The 24,897-nt window shown below is 36.1% G+C and overlaps 1 protein-coding gene across 5 annotated transcripts in view; it reads right to left on the reverse strand.

The window, feature by feature from the left end:
• LOC150082893 (AP-1 complex subunit gamma-1-like) overlaps positions 1-24,897 on the reverse strand; it is a 489,084-nt gene that overhangs the window by 287,320 nt on the left and 176,867 nt on the right. For all 5 annotated transcript variants that reach the window (XM_090377666.1, XM_090377665.1, XM_090377663.1 and 2 more), the window contains exons 8-9: positions 21,299-21,379; positions 11,019-11,117 (exon numbers count right to left, since the gene is read on the reverse strand). In XM_090377666.1, coding sequence (XP_090233792.1) covers positions 11,019-11,117; positions 21,299-21,379 — 180 coding nt within the window. The remainder of the gene's footprint in view (positions 1-11,018; positions 11,118-21,298; positions 21,380-24,897) is intronic.

Genomic DNA, 24,897 nt, shown 5'->3' on the forward strand with positions numbered 1-24,897 from the left:
GGTGTGGCCTGACCATCGCCTTATACAATGGAATAATCACCTCCTTATCCCTGCTGGAAAAATTCCTGTATATCATTGACAATACTCCATGAGCTACTCTTGCAGCCCGTCTGCACTGCTCAGAGAACTTCATATCTGCCTGCACAACAACCCCCAAGTCCCTTTCATTCTCTACCACTGTCAGTGTTGTACCAGAGAGTTGATATGTTGCTCTGGGGTTGCTGTTTCCCATGTGTAGTACTTTACATTTGTCAATGTTAAACTTCATTTGCCACCTCTCAGCCCATCTGCTCAACCTTTCCAGATCCTGTTGCAGCAGCATAGTGTCAGTAGTGTCCTTGACAACCCTGCCAACCTTTGTATCGTCTGCAAACTTGGACATTAATCCCGATATACCATCATCAATATCATTTATAAATACAGAAAACAATAATGGACCCAACACTGTACCCTGAGGGACTCCACTAATAACATCAGTCCACGATGAGCAGTGTCCATTGATTACCACTCTCTGTCTTCTCCCCCTCAACCACCCCTTTATCCATAGCAGTAATTTGCCTCCAATGTCACACTGCTCCAATTTGTGTAGCAGTCTTCCATGTGCAACAGTATCAAAAGCCTTTCTAAGATCCAAGTATATAATATCAAAGTTATTCCCTGCATCCAGTTCTTTTGTGACTGCATCATAGTATCCAATCAAGTTGGTCAGGCAAGACTTCCCCTTAACAAAACCATGCTGTGTCTGAGCTATAACTGAAGTCTTGTCTAAATGATCCTGCAGTGCTTCTTTAACCAGTGCCTCCATTAATTTTCCTGGAACAGAAGTTAAGCTCACAGGTCTATAATTACTTGTGTCAGCCTTTGATCCTCCTTTGTGAATTGGGGTCACATTTGCACATTTCCAGTCCATGGGTACCTCCCCTGAGTCCAAGGAAGCTCTCATAATTATGGCTAAGGGTTTGCTTACTTCCTTTGCTGCCTCCTTTAATATAACTGGATAGATCCCATCCACCCCGGGTGCCTTTCTTGTGTTTATCTTCAACAGTTTCTCCTCCACTTTACTCCCAGTTATTTCAAGATTCTGTAACTTACTGCTAGAGTTGAATACACCTCTGGCATTCCCCTCGCTGAATAACTCCTCATGTGTGAATGTCGATGCAAAATATTCATTTAGTTTGTTAGCTACCTGAGCAGGATCATCAACACTTGACCCATCAATATCAAGAGGACCAATCTGATTCATCCCTTTCCTTCTAGAGTTTACATAAGTAAAGAACTCTTTGCTGTTTTTCTTTGCATCCCTTGCCAAGGATTTCTCGTAATCTGCCTTCGCCTGCCTAACCTCCTTTGTAACTTGGTTGCATATCAACTTGTATCTATCATAGGCTTCTGTGTCATGTGTTAATTTGTAAGTATCCCATGCATTTTTCTTCTCTGCCATATGCCTCATTAGTTCATCTGACATCCATTTTGGCCTAAACCTTGAACAATATTTCTTAGTTGGTATGTAAAGCCTAGTAGCTTCCAAGATAAGTTCTTTGAATGCTTCCCATTTTGAATTTGCTGTTGGTAACATCATCAGTTGGTCCCACTGTATAGAATTTAAATACTGTCTCAGTCCATCGTAGTCGCCTTTACGGAAGCAATAACCCTTCCCTTTACCCCTAATGGTAGTTACCTCTTTGAGTAAATCCCACTTCAGCACACTGTGATCACTGCCACCTAGTGGTTCATTTATCTGCAGATTCTTAATGCATGAAGAATCAATGCTGATAATCAAATCAAGAGTATTGCTCCCTCTAGTTGCCTCTAGGGTTGAATTTGAAAGAGTCTGCAACTCTTCCCAGACATGAAAGGAGGGAGTATATGAGAGCCTTGTCAATCGATTCAGCCCTGGAAAGATTGTGCAAGGCTCAAAGGGTAGAATTTTTTTCAGCCTGGACTGTACTTGTTAACAGGAGAGACTGCTTCTACAGGGATGGGATACACTTAAATAGAAAAGGTGCAAGAATATTTGCTGATGCTTTCGAGGCAGTGTTAAGTGGGTCAGAAAACTGTTAGCTTGGGGGGGGGGATACAAGGACTATTAGATAAACAGTAGCCACTGGCAGAGATGAAAGTGATTCTTGCATTGCTTCTATTGGAATGAGCAGCAGCCTGGGAAACAAGATGCAGGGTATTTCAGAGATTTCTGCGAGTCATTGCAGTACAAGATAACACATGGATTGTGTTAGGGTAGCTAAGAATTGGAACAGGTGCATGCATACTTGTGTATACATCAATACTAGGAGTTTGGTAAATAAATTTGATGAATTTGAGGTATTGCTACATCAAAGGCAGATTTTGTTGGGATACCAGAGACGTGGTGTCACACAAATATAAGGAATGCAGAACTAGAATTAGGGGAGTACTATGTGTACAGAAAGGATAGAAAGAGAGGAGGGGTTATACTATTAGTTAAGAAATGCAAAATTTAAGGAAGTGAAGCCAGTTGACATTGCTGGACAGTGCAGTGTCGAGTCGGTTTGGTGTGACATAAGCATTGGGAGATCAAAATTGAGAGTAGGAGTGTGTTATAGGCCTAATGGCGCTGATAAGTATAATAAGAAACTGTACAGGGAAATACAGAGGGCCAGTTGTTTTGTTTGTTTTGGTTTTTTAAGAAGCATTAGCAACTAAGGCCATATTGCTCCGGGTCATGCGGTGGTCATTCCCTGACCTTTCCGCATCCTCCGTATTTGGTGGTGACGGGCTCGAACCCCGGTTTAATCAAGGAGCGTGTGCTACGCACTGCTGCTCCTTCCCACCTGGCTATTGAGGCGCCCACAGAGGGCCAGTAAATCAGTCTTATAATGAGGGATTTTAATTTCCTAGACATTGACTGGAATTTGTGGATTTATTGGACGATTGTTTTCTACATCAGCATGTTCAGGAGGCAACTAGAGGGAGTAATACTCTTTATCTGATTATCAGTAGTGATTCTTCATGCATTAAGAATCTGCAGATAAAGATAAAGGTGGCAGTGATCACAGTCTGCTGAAGTGGGATTTACTCAAAGAGGTAACTACCATCAGGGTAAAGGGAAGGGTTTTTGCTTTAGCATTAGCATTAGTAGAGGAATATGATGCAAGAAAGCAAGCTTATGCAGCATCAGCCAAAAAAACAAAAAAAAACTTCCACTTAAACCCTCCGTTCGTTCGAAATACCTGTCCAGCTGAGCTTTAAATTTATTTAGGCTATCAACTTCCACAACAAGGTGTGGAAGTCTGTTCCACCAATCAACTACCAGCTGGCTAAAGGCAAATTTCTGCACATCTATCCTACAACTGTCTTTCCTCAATTTGAATTTATGCCCTCTCAGTGATTATTCTGAGCAAGAGGCAGAATCAAATCAGCATTGAGCATACTCAAACCATTCAAGACTTTATACACCTCTATCAGATCACCTCGCCGGTGCCTAGTCTCCAGACACTGTAATTTGCAAAACTTAAGCCTTTCTTTGTAAGAGCAACCCTTTGTTCCATTCACTAATCTTGTTGCCCTTCTCTGTACTCATTCCAGCAGCTCTACATCCTTCTTGAAATGAGGCCTCCATACCTTTTATACAGTACCCAAGGTGTGGCCTGACCATTGCCTTATACAAGGGAATAATCACCTCCTTATCCCTGCTAGAAAAATTCCTGTATATCATTGATAAGACACCATGAGCTACTCTTGCAGCCCGTCTGCACTGCTCAGAGAACTTCATATCTGCCTGCACAATTACTCCCAGGTCCTTTTCATTCTCTACCATTGTCAGTGTAGTACCACAGAGTTTCTCTGGGGTTGCTGTTTCCTATATGTAGTTCTTTACATTTATCATTGTTAAACTTCATTTGCCACCTCTCAGCCCATCTGCTTAACCTTTCCAGATCCTGTTGCAGCAGCATAGCATCAGTAGTGTCCTTAACAACCCTGCCAACAGTTGAACCATAAATGGACCAATGGACCAATCTGATTCACCTCTTTCCTTCTTGAGTTTACATAGGTTGTTTTTCTTTGCATCCTTTGCAAAAGATTTCTCAACTTTCATAAAGGTGACTACGGTGGTCTGAGACAGTATTTAAATTCTATACGTTGGGACAAACTGGTGATGTTACCGACAGTAAATTCAAAATGGGAAGCATTAAAAGAATTTATCTTGGAAGCTACCAGGCTTTACATGCCAACTAAGAAATATTGTTCAAGGTTTAGGCCTAAATGGATGTCAGATGAACTAATGAGATATAGGGCAGAGAAGAAAAATGCATGGGATACATATAAATTAATGGGTGACATGGAAGCCTATGATAGATTTAAGCTGGTCTGTAACCTAGTCACAAAGGAGATTAGGCAGGCAAAGGCATATTATGAGAAATCTTTGGCAAAGGATGCAAAGAAAAACAGAGAAAAACAACCTATGTAAACTCAAGAAGGAAAGGGATGAATCAGATTGGTCCATTAGATATTGATGGTTCAACTATTGTTTGTTTGTTTGTGTTTTATTGGCGCATCAGCAGCTGAGGCTATAATGCGCCAGGTTCAACTATTGATGATCATGCTCAGGTGGCTAACAAACTAAATGAGTATTTTGCAACTACATTCACACATGAGTTATTCAGGGAGGAGAATGCCAGAGGTGAGAGAAAATCTGGCTGTTGTTATTTGGTTTTTAGGAGCATTAGCAACTAAGGCCATATAGCTCTGGGGATATATGGTGGTCATTCCCTGACCTTTCCGCATCCTCTGTATTTGGTGGTCAAGGGTTCGAACCCTGGTCTAATCAAAAGAGTGTGCAATGCACTGCTACCCCTGCCCACCTGGCTACGGAGGCGCCAATAAAATCTGGCAGTGAGCTAGATGATTTTGTAACTGAGAGGAAAGTGGAAGAGAAATTGTTGAAGATAAACATAAAAAAAAGGCACCAGGGGTGGATAGGATCTATCCAGTTATATTAAAGGAGGCAGCAAAGGAAGTAAGCAAACCCTTAGCCATAATTATGAGCTTCTTTGGACTCAGGGGAGGTACCCATGGACTGGAGATGTGACCCCAATTCACAAAGAAGGATCAAAGGGCGACAAGTAATTATAGACCTGTTAGTTTAACTTCTGTTCCAGGAAAATTAATGGAGGCATTGGTTAAAGAAGCACTGAATTATCATCTAGACAAGACTTCAGTTATAGCTCGGACACAACACGGTTTTGTTAAGGGAAAGTCTTGCCTGACCAATTTGATTAGATACTATGATGTGGTCACAAAGGAACTGGATGCAGGGAATAACTTTGATATCATATATTCGGATCTTAGAAATGCTTTTGATGCTGTTGCACATGAAAGACTGCTGCACAAATTGGAGCAGTGTGGCACTGGAGGCAAATTGTTGCTATGGATAAAGGGATGGTTGAGTGGAAGAAGACAGAATGGTAATCAATGGACACTGCTCATTGTGGACTAATGTTATTAGTGGAGTCCCTCAGGGTTCAGTGTTGGGTCCATTGTTGTTTTCTGTATTTATAAATGTTATTGATGATGGTATATCAATACTAATGACAGTACGCTGCTGCAACAGGATCCAGAAAAGTTGAGCAGATGGGCTGAGAGGTGGCAAATGAAGTTTAAAATTGACAAATGTAAAGTACTACATATGGGAAGCGGTAACCCCAGAGTAACGTTTCAACTCTGCGGTACTACACTGACAGTGGTAGAGAACGAAAAGGAACTGGGGGTAATTGTGCAGGCAGATATGAAGTTTTCTGAGCAGTGTGGACAGTCTGCAAGAGTAGTTCATGGTGTCTTGTCAATGATATATATGAATTTTTCTATCAGGGATAAGGAGGTGATTATCCCCTTGTATAAGGCAACGGTCAGGCCACACCTTGAGTACTGTATACAGGTCTGGAGGCCTCATTTTAAGAAGGATGTAGAACTGTTGGAACGAGTACAGAGAAGGGCAACAAGATTAGTGAATGGAACAAAGGGTTGCTCTTACGAAGAAAGGCTTAAGTTTTGCAAATTACAGCGTCTGGAGACTAGGCACCTGCGAGGTGATCTGATTGAGGTGTATAAAGTCTTGAATGGTTCGAGCATGCTCAATGCTGATGGGATTCTTCCTCTTGCTCAGAATAATCACCTGAGAGGGCATAAATTCAAATTGAGGAAAGACAAATGTAGGATAGACGTGCGGAACTTTGCCTTTAGCCAGCAGGTAGCTGGTTGGTGGAACAGACTTCCATTCCTTGTTGTGAAATTTGATATCCTAAATAAATTTAAGGCTGGGCTGGACTGGTATTTGGAACAAATGGAGGGGTGAAATGGGATCAATTTTTTTTTTTTTTTTTGGCTGATGATGCATAAGCTTGCTTTCTTGCATCATATGCCTCTACCAATACTAAGTGAAGCAGTCAATCAGTGGAGTAAACTTCCATTTATCATAACTGTTTTCATTTAAACAATTTTATTTGTGTGTGTATCTTTAACCTCTTGGATATGGCTCAATTCAAAGGATTAAAAAGCAGTTCGAGCATTTCATCCTAACAGTGTCTCAGATTTTTAAATGGAGCAGAGAAAGCAATGATAATTAGTGTAACCCTTTTGTTGTTCTAATAAAATATTAATTACCTTTAAATCACTACATATCTACCACTCATACTTCTGATAGTTTACACCTAAGAGGATGTTCTCCATGTTTGTGTGTGTTTCTTTATTTTGGACAGCATACACAAGAGGTAATGAAGGCAGCATATTTCCATTGTGTAATAATGCAGCCTTAAGGCTAACGTTAGAAGCATCTATAAATAGTCGGCATTCTTCGGAACCATGCCTTAATGTCATTGCTGCCATTAGACCATCAACATCCTTACAAACAGTGAGTTCACCTTCTATTTGATAGAATTTATAAGTCTTTATTACGAGTACAAAATGTTGCACTTTCACAAAACGATCTAGAAGGTTCCATTGTTGTAGTCTCGAGGCCAAAAGCTCTGCCTTATTCTTCGAAGTTCGAGATTACTAATGAGGTCATTAAGCTCACTTTCTGTGATCTTATGTGGTTCATTCAGAAGGATAAAGGTTTGGACAAAATTGTGGATCCCTTATCTTTGATGGCTGTTGTACTTCTTTGTGTATATCAAGTTGATATTCATCAGTGTCTTCATCGTCATCAGAGTGTACAGAAAAATGGTTGGGTGGTTCAGGAATAGGTAGTATTTCACTGTGAAGCACAGGACGCAGTGACGTAACCAAATATACTATCCACAATTCATCCTGTATATAAAAAGTCAGCTTTTTATAGCTCAAGTTAAGGGACACTTTCTTGAAGTTAACATGACTTCTCCACATACGTAACAGAAGTCATCCAAACTATTCACACAATTACGGGGCATAGTAATCTTACACAAATACTTCGCAAAGAGTAGGAATCTCAGAGAGAACAAATCACCTGGTATCTAACCATATTCAAGGATTACTGCAACAGAGTTGAAGATGCATTTGAGGCGACAACAACTTATCATGTGATGCAGACAAGGCAACATTTGTCAATCACATAAGAGCATGGTGGTAATGAAACTGAGGTGTTGTCATTCATTTTGCTGAGAGCTGTAGTTGATAACGTAGAGTAACCCGCTAATATGAGACCCCCAACTGTAATCCAAAAACAAGAGCCAATTGGCGAATTTTAATGTGATTTTCGTGTTCACCAGCATAACATTAGTCATGTTTGAGTATTTTCATTTTCGTTACATTTTACGTGTTGACCAGTTTAATTGCTGCCATCTATTATCTTTGTTTCTAAGTTATTATAGACCAGTTCATAACAGATAACAGCACAAAAATAGATTTTAAAATCAGATCATATTCAATTTCTCTACTCATCAAAACTACCTGGCCAAAAAAACACACAAGAGCCATTTGGCTGGCAAAACAAAACCTTCACCTTATCCACTCTGCTCATATTATAATTAATTCTTCTCCAAATTCATCAAGCCAAAATTCTTTATGCTTTCCCTGTTTGGACTGGCATGGCCAACACAAATTTTAAAAAGATCTCTCGAATACTGGTTTCTTGTTATTGTTTGGTTTTTAGGAGCATTAGCAACTAAGACCATATTGTTCGGGTAATATGCAGTGGTCATTCCCTGACCTTTCTGCATCCTCCATATTTGGTGGTGATGGGCTCAAACCCCGGTCTAATCAAGAAGCATGTGCTACGCACTGTTGCTCCTTCCCACCTGGCTATGGAGGCGCCTTCTGGTTTCTTAAATGGATTTTTTGCAAGTCCAGCTACATCTTGAACCTATCTCTTTTCAGACTTTCATGGTTGACTCTGATTTTTCACTTTAAATCTGGTACAACCTTTCTTTCTTTGCAAAACTGTACAACTCTGACACTGATTGCCCAAAGATGTGGGAATTCATAGCTTGAAGGATTCCTAGGAAAGCTGCAAGATCTAAACCAACACTGGTCCCTCTACTAACATGACTCAGTTTAATTGAAAAGCACTTTCCATTCAATACTCTCTTCTTTATTAACGTACTGAATCTAGATCCTGTCTTAACAGCTCAAAACAAAACTCTCCTATCACAAACGGCTATCTTATACTAAGGAATCTCAACCAAACTAAAAATAACCATAATGGTACATCTTTCCTCTCCTTTTACCTTGACTTTACAGTTTAGATGTCCCTGTGATCACACACCTTCAACATATCAGGTAACTCTGGTTTTTCATGTTCTCACGAACTGCATTTTTCTGCATTAGTTGTGTACATCTTGAGAATTTAGTGTTAACCCAGTCATGTCAGTTGTTTGTACTTATTTTTTTTTTACTACTCGTGTCAATAATATATCAGTTTCCTATTAGTGATATAATTTTCTAAATGTATGTTTCTTTATATTCTACTGTAAGCCCCTATACCTGTCTCATTAGTTGTCCCAGGGTAAGCTCAGCATTGTCAGTATATTTCTGTACAATTAGATAGTATGAATCAGAGCTGTAATACTCAATATGTTCTACGTTGACAATAATATTAGTAAATTAATAAGAGGAGTATACCTCAATATAGTACGTGGAACACTTCCGTTGCTTTTCGACCGACTGTCGTGATCACAGGAATGAAAATTACCGAATCAGGCTAAACCTGCAACTTAAATAGTGATTATATGTCTTCGCGCATGCGCGTAAAGGACCACGCATCGGAGATCAAATATGGCCGCCGAACATTAACAGAATTCTCGTGTAATTTAATTTCAACGGTTTCTGCAATTAATAGTCGCGTATAATTACGCTGAACGTTAAGTATTTTGGCCTCGTTAAATAAAAAAGTATGTTTTTCGTTAATGGCATGAAAGGCTAATTCAGACGCTGCTGAACGAGAAGCACGAACTGAGGCTTCGTGTTGATTTACACGAATATTAAGAGAAAACCACGTTGAACCCTGATAAGACGAGTCGCAATCACCGCAAGAAATGTTGTATACTAGATCATTAATTTGTGTTGTGAACGCGGAAAGAACCGAGCGATTGTTCAGTATAGTGTGTAACTTCCGTATAGGCCTAGCTATAATTTTAAATTCGGTATCTTTAAAGAATCTGTTAAGCTGTTTGTGCCACTGTTCAACATATGGGACAGAAATAAAGTATTTTTTGATATTACTATTGTTGATTGGTGTAGTATTTTTTATCCTATCCTTAGCTTGTACCCTAATTCGATTTATTGTGTTAATAGGATAACTCCTGTTCAAGAATCTGCTAGTTAATATTTGTATTTCTGAGTCCAAAGCAGAATCCGTCGTTGAATATTTATAGGCATTCAGAAATTGATTAAAGATAATCGATCTTTTGTAGGTGAATGGGTGGTAGCTATTATAATGTAGAAGCATACCGGTGTTTGTGGGTTTTCGATAGATGCTAAATTGTATTTTGTTCGAGTCCTGGGTAAGCGTGAAATTTAGAAAGTTTAATGACTTAGTATCCGTATCTTCCCTTTCCAATGTAAATTTGAGTCTAGAATGAATATTATTAAACAAATGTAAAATGTCTTGGATAGTACTACTATCAGTAATAACTAGAACATCGTCTAAATACCTCCCATAGTATGTGATACGGGGACGGAAGTGTTCCACGTACTATATTGAGGTATACTCCTCTTATTAATTTACTAATATTTCTGTACAATATAAATGGTACATCTCGAAACAGCCAAGTTTGGCTTGTCACTTTGTCCAGAATGCCTGTGGACAAACCTGCAACCACTGGCCTGTTTGTAGCTGTTGCCTCAATGTATTGTTGAAATGCCTGACCAAGAGCTAATAAACGGAATTTAATTAATCATGCATGCCAGTCTGATTTTGCTTACAAAAAAATCAATTTTTCTGTAATTCAGATCCAGAAGTTGCTGAAGTTGAATTAAGTAATACACAAATAGATGTAGAAGATAGTATTGTCAAAAAAGGAAGTAAAAGAATGAATAAACTCATTCCACTGGAAAACTCACTACTCATGTCCCAGACAACTCACTTCTGAAAAAGCTGATGAATTTGAAGGTAGTTAGTTATTTCCAGGGGGTTGACCTGGAAATAACTAACTACAAAAATAGCTGGGAATTTCCCCCCACCTCCTTTGCATAATAAGACTGCTATTACTAAAGACATTTATTATCAGCACCATGTCAGAATAACAAATATAATTATAAAGTGACCCATGGGACAAACGATTTCTAGAATTTTTATTTTTACAAAAATATTGGGTGCTGAATGCAGTGAATAGATACCTGCTCACGTGACTTTATTTTGACATGCCCATTAGAAAATTAAGCCTTGGAATTCCACACATTGCAAACAATTTATACACTCATATATTTTAATAAAATGTTTTCTTATACAACACATCCACTTGAAATATTATACATTATGTCAAATACATCATATTCATTTAAACATATATATATATATATATATATATATATATATATATTCTCAATAGATAAGAATGAATATATATTACCCTTAATCCGCTTTCAGATTTGATGTCCATAATAGACAGTACTGTTTCATAGAGGATTGCATTGCCTACATTTTTACTTGTCTCCGTATTTGTTGCTACCTATAAAGATAGGTGAAGCAATTAAGAATTAAATATTTAATTATCCACAAACATATTTAAACAAAGCATTCTCTAAATTTTAATGATCAAACCTCCAGGAGACCTGCAGCTATAAAAAAGTTTAAAAGATTGAATATATATTAAAATCAATATAGGTCTAACCATCAAAATCATCACTTTCTCATTCCTTTCATATTTTCCAAAAACTGAATAGGAGAAAAATAAAGTCATATATTAAGAGAACCCTTTTTAAACAAAGCTCTTTTGAGTTTCAGCAATGATTGGCCATTATACTTGGCTAAATGCAATGGTTCCACTTTCACCTTTCTTATCCAAGTTGAACTTTGCATTAAGCTGACACTGTTATTATATCACTAGATTTATTATTATTATTATAATAATTTCATACAAAACAAAAGAAATGCCAATTACAATTTATAATAGTATTTCTCATGTTCAATATTCATTTTCTCAAGTGTCAGCAATTTGCAACAGAATTAAAAATATATATTTTTTTTTATCCAACACCCACATTCAAAGATATCACTTGTGTTAATGAAGTTACATCCCTGGATAAACCTATACGCTGCTTAGACAGACTTGGCAACTTCATAATGCAATCCAATCAAGATTTGGACCTCTTTTCAAAATGGCATACAAATATTGCAAAGCAAATTGACTCCAAAGAGTATAAAATAATATCAACCTCAAAAGGATAGATGGTATTATGCAGACCTTGAAACAAAACAACGACTGTAGGGAGTTCAAATCACTACAACTCTAGGACATATTTTCATTACTAAAAAAAAAAAAAAAAAAAAAACACACAGACAACCAGTGAATGTTCGAGAATGGCTAAACTACAAAGGAACTGTGTGCAAGTTTCCTTCAAACTCTAGTTTTTGAAGGTACTGAACAGAACTTCACAAACCACAGCTGTGTTATTTAAAAAAAAAAAAGGCTATTTCTAGCAAGATGATTTTTTTTTAAAATAAAAAACTTTTATTATTAAATAGATTGGTGTGAAACAAATCAACAATTTCATTGCTTTCTAATTTAAAGAACAATGCTGATTTCATACTGTTATCTACTCAACCAGTGATTACTATCACATAAACTAGTAAAAGCTTGTCTGTTTGTTATTTGTTTTTTAGGAGCATTAGCAACTAAGGCCATATTGCTCTGTGAATATGCGGTGGTCATTCCCTGACCTTTCCGCATCCTCCGTATTAGGTGGTGACGGGCTCGAACCCCGGTCTAATCAAGAAGCGTGTGCTACGCACTGCTGCTCCTTCCCACCTGGCTACGGAGGCGCCTCTAGTAAAAGCATAATCACAGTCTAAACCCAGCAGTGGTCATAACCCAATTGTAGCCAAAACAGTCAATATGGCACCTGAGAGGTTACCAAACTTTTTTTTTTTTTTTTTTTTAAATTCTGCTTTAAGTACATCAATGCCTAATCTTTTATTAAAAAAATAAGTATTTATTATATGTGATTTTTCAAATTATTAGTCTATTTAACATGCATTTAGGTGAAAAATCTTTCCCATTCCTAACTCCCTGACCATAAACTATTAAACGATTGGTAGCCTATTGCCATATCCTCCTCACTACTGAAATTATTTACGATCCATTCTGCCTCTTCTAACCACACAAATTATTTCCTCTTTTCCATCACATTCACTATGGAAAAAAAGGTTTTCGCTATCCTGACAAATCTAGAATTGTGAAAAAATTCAAAATACTTATTTGGTAATCCTCCTTTAGATTTTTACTTCGAGAGTTTTATATCCCCCCCCCTCCCTTCAGAGTTAACCTACTATAATTTTTTGTGCACCTCTACAACACCATGTGCTCCTTCTGCTTCCCAAATTTAAATTCAAATCTTCTCAATGTTCCTTGTGGACAATTTCTAATAAAATATTCTTTGTAATTTTGTCAAGTAATTTATCTTAACTTAATGCTAATACTGTATTAAAATTCAAATATAACTTCATAATGCAACCCTGTCATACCCCTACAATTGCTAATTCGATTTCATTCACGTTTAATTTCCCCTATAGGTCTGATGATGGGGTTCAGTTGAGCCTGGAAATGTTGCCAAAGTATTAAGTGTAAATTGATCCAATTCACTTCAATAAACATTTAAAACTTTATCACATAGTAGCAGTGTTTTTAATTTCCTTTAAATCATTGCTCAAATAAAACTTTGCATATATTTAAGAAGATACTGAAAGCTTCAGACATTATTCTTGAACTAACAATTAATACACAGATGTTATTTTAGAGAGGGACCTGTTAGATCCTGCACAAACACTGCTATGAGTTAGAATTAGCATTCAACAATAAGCATGATAATGAAGGATAAGGAGGAATTATGAAATATGACAATGGCTTTGGGCAGTCATGCCCATAACAGCATAATGGAAGAAATGGAAAGACTTTTGAAAAGATGTAGCGATAAAAAAAGTATGCATCAAATTCTAATTAACTTTGCAATGATTCGATGAAGATCAGAAATTACACAGGTCAGAAAGGCCAAAGGTTTGGCCTTTCTGATCTATGTAATGGTGAAGTAGCAATGAAAGATCACTGATGAAGTAGTAACAATATACAAGAAAACCTTCGATTCCCATCTGTATGCAATTTCCAGCTAACAGATATTTTAATATAGGCTGAAGTTCTTTATTCCTCTTTTGACAAATTTTACATTACACATGCAATAGATATATGAACTCGACTGTCTTTCATTACCGAAAGAGGGCAGTTGGAGGTAGACAAACAAGGTTGAATGTTAAACCTCCCCCAACACTGTCATCTATGAGCACATGCAAACATTATTTTCAGGTAATATAACAGATCAGTGTCAAATCTACTTCTCTAAATTGTAGTAAGATATTATGTTTAACCCATAATAACTTATGGGTTAAACAAAAAAACCTGTAAATGTAGATATTGTGATGTAAAGCAAACTCTTAAGAATTATTTTCAAACTCTATGCATAAAAAGTAACTGTAAACAACTGATATATTAGTGGAGGGTCAGTGTAACTTGCTCAATCTTTCTTTAAATTTATTCAAATAATCCATTCCACAACAGCAGATAGAAGTTTGTTTCAATGATTTTATGTCACCTTTACAGTAATATCTGAAATATGAAAATGAATTATAGTGAGCATGTAATACATCATTCTCATACTTTCATCAGCAATAAGAGCAATGGATTTGTCATTTCAAGCAGTCAAGCTTCCAATCTACTCCCCATCATAGAATTATGATGGGAGAGCAGACCAACATATCTGTTTTGGGTCCATATATAAATACATCACCATGCACTATCAAATGTGTATGGAAAACACATCAACTTTATTAATCCATTGTTCCTTAAAACTACATTTTTTGGCAACTCCTTCAATAATCAGCATTTCTAACTTTTCACATCAACATTAAAAATGTTCAACAAAAATGTGATTTAGCTGTAACAAGAAAATCTGCACACTCTAATTTGCAAACCAGAATTATGTCTATGAAAATAGTAGTACAGTAAAGTCTCGTTAATACAAAGTACTCGTTTATGTGAAGTACATACCATTCCCCTGCGAAAGGATAGGCCTTTCTATGTAAATATTTGTTTATTACAAAATTCGTTTTCACCTCGTGAGAAATAAATATTGTTATTTTGTACCATTTAATACAAACCTTAGCACAGCTGTCCGATTATTGCCTCTGGCCACCTGGTTCCCAGCTTTCAAAAGGATGGCACTGACTTGTTAGAAATTATTTTTGTGTAAACAAAACCAGTTTATAATAGCTACAACATAAGTGCATTCTGAAAAACATCGTGTTAAATTAACAAAAGAATAAAAACAGTTTATGTAGGTCGTTTACATACACTCCCTCACTCTCCACAGGATTAAGGTCAGTTGCAATTGTTACGCCATTTCAAAGAATCTTTTGCTACAGTATAGGGTAATCTATTTTTTGTGCCATTTTATCTGAGCTAATGTCTTTTTAGGAACTGGTGTCTATAAATTAATTTTAAGTTTATTTATATTAAATCTCATCTAGTAGTGCTATGGTTACAAAACAAACTGACAGTATTGAGCCCGGTAATTAAACTTAAAATTATACAAGAGACCGATGGGAGTGAACTTCAGCAAAATGGACATTGCAAAGGAATACAATATCCTTTTACTGACTTCATCTACAATACTGAAAAAAACTGGAAGAACTGTGTGACACTGGAGCAGCGATAAAAAAACAGGAAACGAATTCCTGGTTCAAAAAACGAGGAGCTTGAAACAAAATGTTTCGAGTAGCACCAACAAATGCATGCATCTAATTTTCCAATAGCAGATCCAATTTTGCAAGAAAAGGCAAATTATCTGGCTCAGCAACATGGAATTGGCAACTTCAAATACAGCAGTGGCTGGCTCCAAAGATTTAAAGACAGGAATAACTTAGTTTCGCGAAATGTTTGAGGCGAGTCTGGATTAGTCGACAAGGAAAAGGCTACATACTGGTTGTGTTCTGTATGGTCCATTCTTGAAAAATATGAAGCAAAGGATTTTTTTAATCTTGATAAGACAGGTTTATTTTATAATCTGCTGCCAAACAAAACATTTGCTGTTTGAGAAAATTAAGTGGTGGAAAATTAAGTAAACAAAGATTCATTCTGTTATGCTGCAATCCACAAGGAAAATAAATTTGTAAAAGAGGACAGCACCTGTAAAGTACTATTAGATGCAACAGTAGCCCTGATTTATGCAATTTAATCGTGCCAAATATATATAAGAAGTCATCCCTGGATTTGGGAGAGATTCCCTTGGTTTGGAGAAGTGCCAATGTATCGTCAGTACATAAACACAGTTCTAAGAGTGAAATGGGTCAGTACCGACTGTTCAGTGTAACTTCAGTAGTAGGGAAAATGATGGAAGAATTGATCAAGAGTGCATAGAATCATTTACATAGAAACAATTCTAAAAGGAAACACAACACAGTTTTGTTAAGGGAAAATCACATTTAACTAAACTAGTTAACTATTTTGACAGTCACGCATGAGTTGGAGGATGAAATAATTTCAACATTATTTAGTGGGATTTCAACAAAGCATTTGACTCAGTCCCACAGGAGAAGTTACTGTATAAGTTGGAACATGTTAAATTCAAAGGAAAAAATTTTTAGATGAATTGCAGGATGATCACAGGCAGGGGGTTGTGATTAATGGTTATTCTTCAGATTGGGCGGACATAAGAAGTGGGGTTCCCAAAGACTGGTACTGGGACCACTGTTGTTTTTGATTTTATTAAATGACAACAACAAAGAGATAGAGGACGATATCATTGCAGATGTCAAAATCAGTAGAGTAGGTAATGATCAGAGCCAAGCAGAAATAGAATTTGCTTCATGCATAAGCCTATTTTTGTATAGAAAAATTAAAACAATATCCTAGAATTGGTAGCTCTTTGCTGGAGAACATTTTCAATGGGAGAGTAACTACCAACATATGGGTGGAAGTGGTGCAACTATTTGAGCAGGTGCCATTTTCTTGTACATTTCTTTAAGATAGTTTCCTGTGTCCATTCATTGTAATTAATAACTAAGTAATTGTAATTGATTGTCAGTCAATGTATAACAATTGCCTTTTAATTTGGAATTTCTGATGATGAATTTCTTGGAACAATTCACTTTTATCATGAAACATTCCTTATAAAAGTTAAACATATTAGGTATGGTAGGGATATACATTGACAAATATGGGTGATCTATGAGATTGAGAATTTCAGAAACCTTTTTCTGAAATATAGCTTCTTGCATCAATACAAGATATTATTCCAAACTCTCCTCCATCATCCATGTGAAGTTGTTTATTCAGTATGCAGATGATGCACTAACAGAAACCAACCACTAGATCACTTCTAGCTTGTTTCAGCATTTTAACTTGGTACACAACAGGGAAAAATATAATTTCGAACTAGAAGCTAATGAAAATATCAATATTTTTAAATCACAACCTCTTTAAAAACAATAATCAGCTCATAACCCATACATATAGAAAACAAACACATACACACAGGGAAGAAAATTTGTGCACTTTTAGTCTCATCATCCATATAGTGTTAAGCAATTCATTAAGAAATCCTAAAATGCTTGGCTCCTGTCGGTACACATAACTGAGTGTTTCTCAATGTTCAGCTACTTGCCAATTTTTCACAAATGGCAATTGAATTGCATCAAACTTCAGACTGGCTGCATGAAATGTGCTAGTTAGATTATACATACGATGGTAATTCCCTACAGTTTGTATAATGACAAACAATAGGGAAGAAGTGCACCTTTATTCAAAGGAATGTAGACCATAATATTCTAAAACTTAAAGCCAATGCTACAAAACTTGTTTTTATCATATTTCTCTGGCTGACAACAAATTTTTGCACATTACCCTGAAATCATTCTTTTTCAATTTAGTAGTAGTAGTAGTAGTGGCATGTGATGCAAGAAAGCAAATGTATGGGCTTATGCAGCATCAGCCAAAAAAAAAAAAAAAAAAAAAAAAAATATCACACCATTCCCTCCAAATCCTGTCCAGTTCCTCCTTAAATTTATTCAACTTCCACAACGACAGATGGAAGTTTGTTCCAGCAATTAACCATCCGCTGGCTAAAGGAAAATTTCCGCACATCTATTCTACATCTGTCTTTTCTTAATTTGAATTTATGCCCCCTTAGATTCATAATCTGAACAAGTGGAAGGATCCCATCAGAATTCAGCGTGCTCAACCCATTCAAGGCCTTATACACTTCAATCAGATCACCGTGCAGGTGCCTAGTCTCCAGCCACTGCAATTTGCAGAACTTAAGCCTCTCTTGGTAAGAGGATCCCTTCATTCCCCTCACCAATCTTGTTGCCCTTCTCTGTACACGCTCAAGTAAATCTACATCCTTCCTAAAATGAGGCCTCCAGACCTGTACGCAGTACTCAAGCCGTGGCCTGACCATTGCCTTATACAGAGGGATAATCACCTCCTTTTCCCTGCTAGCAAAATTCCTATATATCATTGACAAAACCCCATGACCTGCCCTGGCAGCCTGTCTGCATTGCTCAGAAAACTTCATATCTGCCTGCACAATTACTCCCAGGTCTTTTTCATTTTCTACCACCTTAAGTGTAGTACCACACAGTTGGTACGTTTCTCTGGGGTTACTTCTACCCATATGTGGTACTTTGCATTTGTCAAGGTTAAACTTCAGTTGCCACTTCTTAGCCCAATTATCTACATCCTGTTGCAGTAGCACACTGCCATTACTGTCATTAACAACCCTACCAACCTTTGTATCATCTGCAAACTTCGACATTAAGCCTGATATACCTTCATCAATATCATTGATAAATATACAAAACAACAGTAGACCTAACACCGAACCCTGTGGGACTCCACTAATAACATTAGTCCAAGAAGAGCAGCACCCATTGATTACCACCCTCTGTCTTCTAGCACTTAACCATCCTTTTATCCATTGTAGCAACTTACCCTTAATACCATTCTGCTCCAATTTGTACAATAGTCTTCCATGCGCAACAGTGTCAAAAGCTTTCCTGAAATCCAAGTATATGATATCAAAATTATTTTTTGCATCCAGTTCTTTTGTGACCACATCATAATAACCAATCAAATTTGTCAGACAAGACTTTCCCTTAACAAACCCATGCTGTGTCTGAATTATTGCTGCAGTCTTGTCTAGATGATCCTGCAATGCATCTTTAACCAGTGACTCCATTATTTTACCCGGAACAGAAGTTAAACTAACTGGTCTGTAATTACTCGTGTCACCCTTCGACCCCCCCTTTGTGAATTGGGGATACATTTGCACATCTCCAGTCCGTGGGAACCTCCCCTGAGTCCAAGGATGCTCTCATAATTATGGCTAAGGGTTTGCTTAGTTGCTTTGCCGCCTCCTTTAATATAACTGGATAGATCCCACCCACCCCAGGTGCTTTTCTTACGTTTAACTTCAACAATTTCTCCTCCACTTTGCTTTCAGGTATTACAAAATCATTAAGTATCCTGCTACAATTTGATAACCTTCTGCCATTTTCAAACCTTAATAATTCCTCATGTGTGAATGTAGATGCAAAATACTCATTCAGTTTGTTTGCTATCTGAGCAGGATCATCAACAGTTGAACCATCGATGTCAAGTGGACCAATCAGATTCATCCCCTTCCTTTTAGAGTTTATATAAGTAAAGAAATCCTTGCTGTTTTTCTTAGCATCTTTTGCCAAGGATTTCTCGTAATCTGCCTTCGCCTGCCGAACCTCCTTTGTGACCTGATTACAGATTAACTTATATCTGCCATAGGCTTCCGAGTCGCTTGATAATTTATATGCATCCCATGCATTTTTCTTCTCTGTTACGAGTCTCATTAGTTCATTTGACAACCATTTAGGCCTAAACCTTGAACAATATTTCTTAATAGGTATGAACCTTTTAATAGCTTCCACGATTAATTCCTTGAATGCTTCCCACTTAGAATTTACTGTTGGTAACATCGTCAGTTGATCCCACTGTACAGAATTTAAAAACTGTACAGTGGGATCCTAGTTTCCACATCTTTCCTCAGATAGGGCTTCCAGACTTACACACTCAAAATGTGGCCTAACCATTGCCTTATATACAAGACAATCAGCTCCTACCTGCTGGCAAAGTTCCTGTATATCATTAACAGAACACTACAAACTATCCTAGCAGCCTGTCCACACTGCTCTGGTCTGGTTCAATTCCACTGCCAGAGATCAAGTCTGCCGCCAATAAACAAACTAGTATGACATCATTTTGAAGTCACTTAAAGTTAGCCATTTTCTCAGAGCAACTTTTAAGTAATCTTACAAAAATAAATAAGTTACTTTCAATTATTATATATACATATAGAGATAAATAATAGCTTCTGAGAAAAGAAAAAAGGGAAGAGAAAAAAAAAAGGAAAGATGAGAGTAGGTAGTATAGCTACTAAGGTGGAAAGTAAAATAATAAAAAATAAGAATTAATGCATTTTAAACACCATACAGAAATAAATATATACAATTGTCACACATCGCACAATTCTGGCATCTCTTCAAGTGGTAACCATCAGCATTGCATTTAAAAACAACAATATAGAATCCTCTGTTCCTAACATAAAGTATGTGCCACAGCAAAGTAAAATTAACAAATAGAATTAAGGGAAAGAAAGGAGGGACTATATTTAGAGATATCCAAAGTAAAAATATATGTAAAAATAAGAGTATATAGAAAGCCAGCATGTAATTTATGGTTGACATAACCACCGACAATTTATTGCTAAAAGTCATACTGAATACCTGCATTCGAATACACATTGCATTTTAACGAGACATTGAAGTTCACAGTTAAGTTACAAGTTGTTATAATTACTAAATAAAATGATCAAATCTGGCAAGGAACTTGAAACATTACTTTTGTAATAAGTTTAATGATAGGTAAAAGCACTTATTTAATAAACTAACCTCATATTACCCACATGATAAAAGAGTGGTTCATTTCTTGTAAAAGTAAAGAAATCCTGTTACGTGAATTCAGAACTGACCCACATATCTTTAACAAAACTAAATCTAAATGAAATGATTTAAATTATGAGAGAATTAACAGGAATGAGGGCCAGATGAGGCTTTTGCCCTAAACTTCTTAAATTATAATAACTGAAAGTAACTTGGTTATTTATGTGAAATTACTTAAAAGTTGCTCTGAGAAAACAGATAACATAAAAGGTTAAAATGATGTCATACAGGTTTGTTTATTGGAGGCAGAACTGATCTCAGTGGCAGAACTGATCTCAGTGGCAGAACCGAATCTCAATGTCATACAGGTTTGTTTATTGGAGGAAGAACTGATTTCAGCGGCAGAATTGAATCCCAACCCACTGGTCAGAACTTCAGACTATCTTTTAGTGACCATTTAAAATACAATAATGATGTATAACTGTAGAGAATTATTAGCTTGTTTTCTTTCTTTTAATACTATGAAATAGTCATCATATCAAATATGAGAATCAATCTTCAATCTCCAGATGCTGAATTTATTAGAAAGTCTTCATATAAAGAAAGATCTTTCATTATTTATATCACTGAATATTAATTTAAATTAAATGAAAAGAAATAAAGAAATACCTGAGCTAAGATATCATTCATTGTTTCACTTGCATCAGGATCATTTTTCCCTAATAATCTCAGTAAACGTAGGATTTTTACCTGTGGGAGGAGGGGGAAAAATCTAGATTTAAAAATTAATTCTAAAATTCTAATCCTAAAAAGATATGTAAATTGCATACTTTTAAATTACTTAAATGCAAATCAAAAGAAAGAATTAACCAATAAAGAAACAAACTATTTTCTAATGCCTGTGGTTATACAAAAGTAAATTATTCGTAAATTATTACATTAAACCAACTCCTCATTTATTATTTCAGATGAACACAAAGAGAAAACCACTGCGAAAAATAAAAATAATGGATTCTAAAGTTTACTAATAATAACACTAGCCAACACAATTTTTACCTCCAAGAACTTAAATGCTGTTTTTAACCAATTTTTAGGGGTAGATTTCAAAAATCACCAGGATAGGTTCAAATCACGTCAGTTATTAAATATAGAGGGAGTTACATTTTACCAAAATATGCCAATTTTGCATAATCTAGCCAGAAATGTATGACATACTGATTTATTTTAACAGATATAAGCTAATTCTCTTAATCAATTCTGGCCTGTTTTCTTGTGATAAACAATCACTCTTCTACCTATGGTTCTTAGGTTCAAATTCCAATGCAACAATTTACAATTTGAAGAAAGCACACATTGTTTTTAGTGAGAATTTTTGTAGGTTATGCCAAGGTTTTTCAAGTATTAACTGATCGTGACATGTTCTCAGGTTTGTAAACCTATCCTCCAAACATAAAACAGCCCCTCGAGAGTAGGATGGCCGCACACTCCTACAACTTCACAAGACATTGACTATCAGCCAGTAAGTTCAGGTAGTGTGGTACATTTAATCAAACAAGATGAGTTGAATGATTTGGTTCGAGACTTAAACCTGCTGAAAGAACAAGCTGAACTGTTAGGTTCTAGGTTACAGAAGTGGAATATACTCACAGCAGGAATAAATATTTCAGTGTTTCGAAAAAGATATGAAAAGTTTTCAAAATATTTTGCTACGGAGGACAGCGAGTGTTTTTGCAAAGACATTATTGGACTTCTGAAAAAACTAGGTGCCATGCATAAATCAGATGAATGGCGTTTATTCATAGATGCCTCAAAATTAAGTTTAAAAGCAGTTTTGCTTCGTAATGGCAATGAATTTCCATCAGTTTCTGTGTTTCATTCAGTTGGGCTTAAAGAAAGTCATGAAAGCATGTCTAGGGTTCTACATGCTATAAAATACCAGGATTGTGGTTTGAACATATACAGTGATTTTGGTGGGGTTTTGCAAAATATTGTTGTTTTTTGTGTTTGTGGGACAGCTATGCGACAGAAGAACATCATGTTGTGCAACATTGGGACAAGCAGGATGAGTTCATACCACGACAATGTATAATGTAAAATATATTCCTTTAGGTCAATCAAACAAGGTTCTTCTTCCACCCCTACACATCAAACTTCGATTGATGTAAAATTTCATGAAGGGACTAGATAAGAAAGTAACGGATTTGGATACTTGAGAAGTGTGTTTCCTACTAATTTACCAGCCAAACTTAAGGTCCCACAGGGCACCCAAATTAGGAAACTCCTGAAAGACAATGTGTTTGAAACCCAGTTAAAGGAGGTTGAATTGGCAGCTTGGCGATCATTTAAGGTGGCAGTACATGGTTTTTTGGGTAACAGGAAAGATGAAAACTATGACATGTTGATGTCTAATTTACTTGAGGGCTACAAAAACATGGGCTGTTGAATGTCGTTGAAAATTCATATTCTTCATTCCCATCCCGAATTTTTCCCCAAAAATCTGGGAGATGTGAGTGATGAACAAGGGGAGTGGTTTCGTCAAGATATTTCCATGATGGAAAAGTGGTACCAGGGTCGCTGGGATCCTTTAATGATGGGGGTGATTACTGCTGGTTCCTTGTGAGGGAGAGTAAACAGGAATACAAGAAAAAATCCCTTAGTAGGAAACATTTTTAAGGACAATTAAAAGTATGCTGATATATTATTGAAATATAACTATTTCATAAATATTTTATGATATTTATATATTTTATATTTCAATAATATTTTATATTATCGAAATATAACTATTTCAATGATTTATGATATTTTTTCTTATTCAAATATATGATAAGATATATACACACTTCCACCTTAAAAGTAACCTATTAATGAATATTCAGTAATAGGTTACTTGCGAGCTAACAAGAATATTCAGGCTTTCAATATTCATGTCTTATAAGCATAAATATTTTTTATGCTTATAAGAAATTTTTGAATACCACAACCCTAATCTTTAGCAAAAATCAATGGATAATTGTAAAGTTTATAATATACAAGGTGAACATAATGTTAACACAACTGTATAATAAATTAAAACCAAAATATTAATATTAATTCTGCAGTAGCTCTCTAGAATACTTACCAGAGAAGCACTACATCACAGTACATTACATGTGCATGTATTTCACAATCAAAGCTCAAGTTGCTCGCTTATTGAGTAAAAAAAAAAAAATGTGCAAACACTGTGCAGGGTTGACAAGCTTTTTGACGGGAATAACGTCTCCTACGGGGCTCAGGCTGTCACGAAAAGTGAAACATCTAACTGCTGTTATATCTCTGAAACTAACAGACAATAGTATAAACAATTTATACTTATTTTTTCAGGTATATAATGGCATCGACGAATATCCAAGAAAAAATTAGAAATTTTAATATTTAATATAATTTTTTTTGAAAAAACAAAGTTCACATTTTGGTCATTTCCTGTTGCACTTTGGTTACTTTCACTCTCAATAACTTCTAAACTATGATACCTAAACATAAACAGTAAGAAATAAAATTGTTCAGGAAGAAATACAATTTTTAAATCTATAAATGATGTAGCTGTTATGGTTCCTGAGTAATAGTGATATAAAGTTGAGAGAGTTGGAAAATTCGAGCACTTTCAAGTTTGTTTTCGGAATATCTTGAAAATATAAATGTTAAACAAAAAAGTAAGGAACAAAATTGTTGCCCTTTGAGAGCTCTACAATCATATATAACTAGATTTCAAATCAGGTTTTTAGTTTTTGAGAGTTGAACAACTTGTTAAAGTAACTACTTCGTTCAGTCACTTCGCATTTGTCGAGCAGTGCGGTTGTTTCACTTAGTTAAGTTGTGATGATGTTGAAAGTTATATTAACTAAACGTGTTCAAAGATTTTGACAAAATCACAAATCTAATGTTGAAAAGCAAGCACCACAGTTGGCAGTGGATTGCAAGAGAGAGAGAGAGAGTTGTAAGCGTTGTGAGCAAGATCAATTAGAGGTAGATGTCCGGGCATCAACGTTGAAAAGAAAAGTGCAATCAGTAAGTAAAGATCGTCAAAAGTGAATACGTCAGCTTCAAAGGAATTTGAAAGATCGTTTATGAACAACTTGTTTCGGTTATGTCTGCAGTGTTTATAACAGTGTTTATGATTTCAGATTACCAAAGCCAAACCATATACAAATTCTTGAAGATGAATTTCCAGAAGCAGAGAACATGGCATTGTTTATGCTTTGCAATACATACTTCACAAGCTTAAAAGG

The sequence above is a fragment of the Mastigoproctus giganteus genome, chromosome 7, assembly GCF_048544385.1.
Source record: "Mastigoproctus giganteus isolate SK-2022 chromosome 7, ASM4854438v1, whole genome shotgun sequence".
NCBI lineage: Eukaryota > Metazoa > Arthropoda > Arachnida > Uropygi > Thelyphonidae > Mastigoproctus > Mastigoproctus giganteus.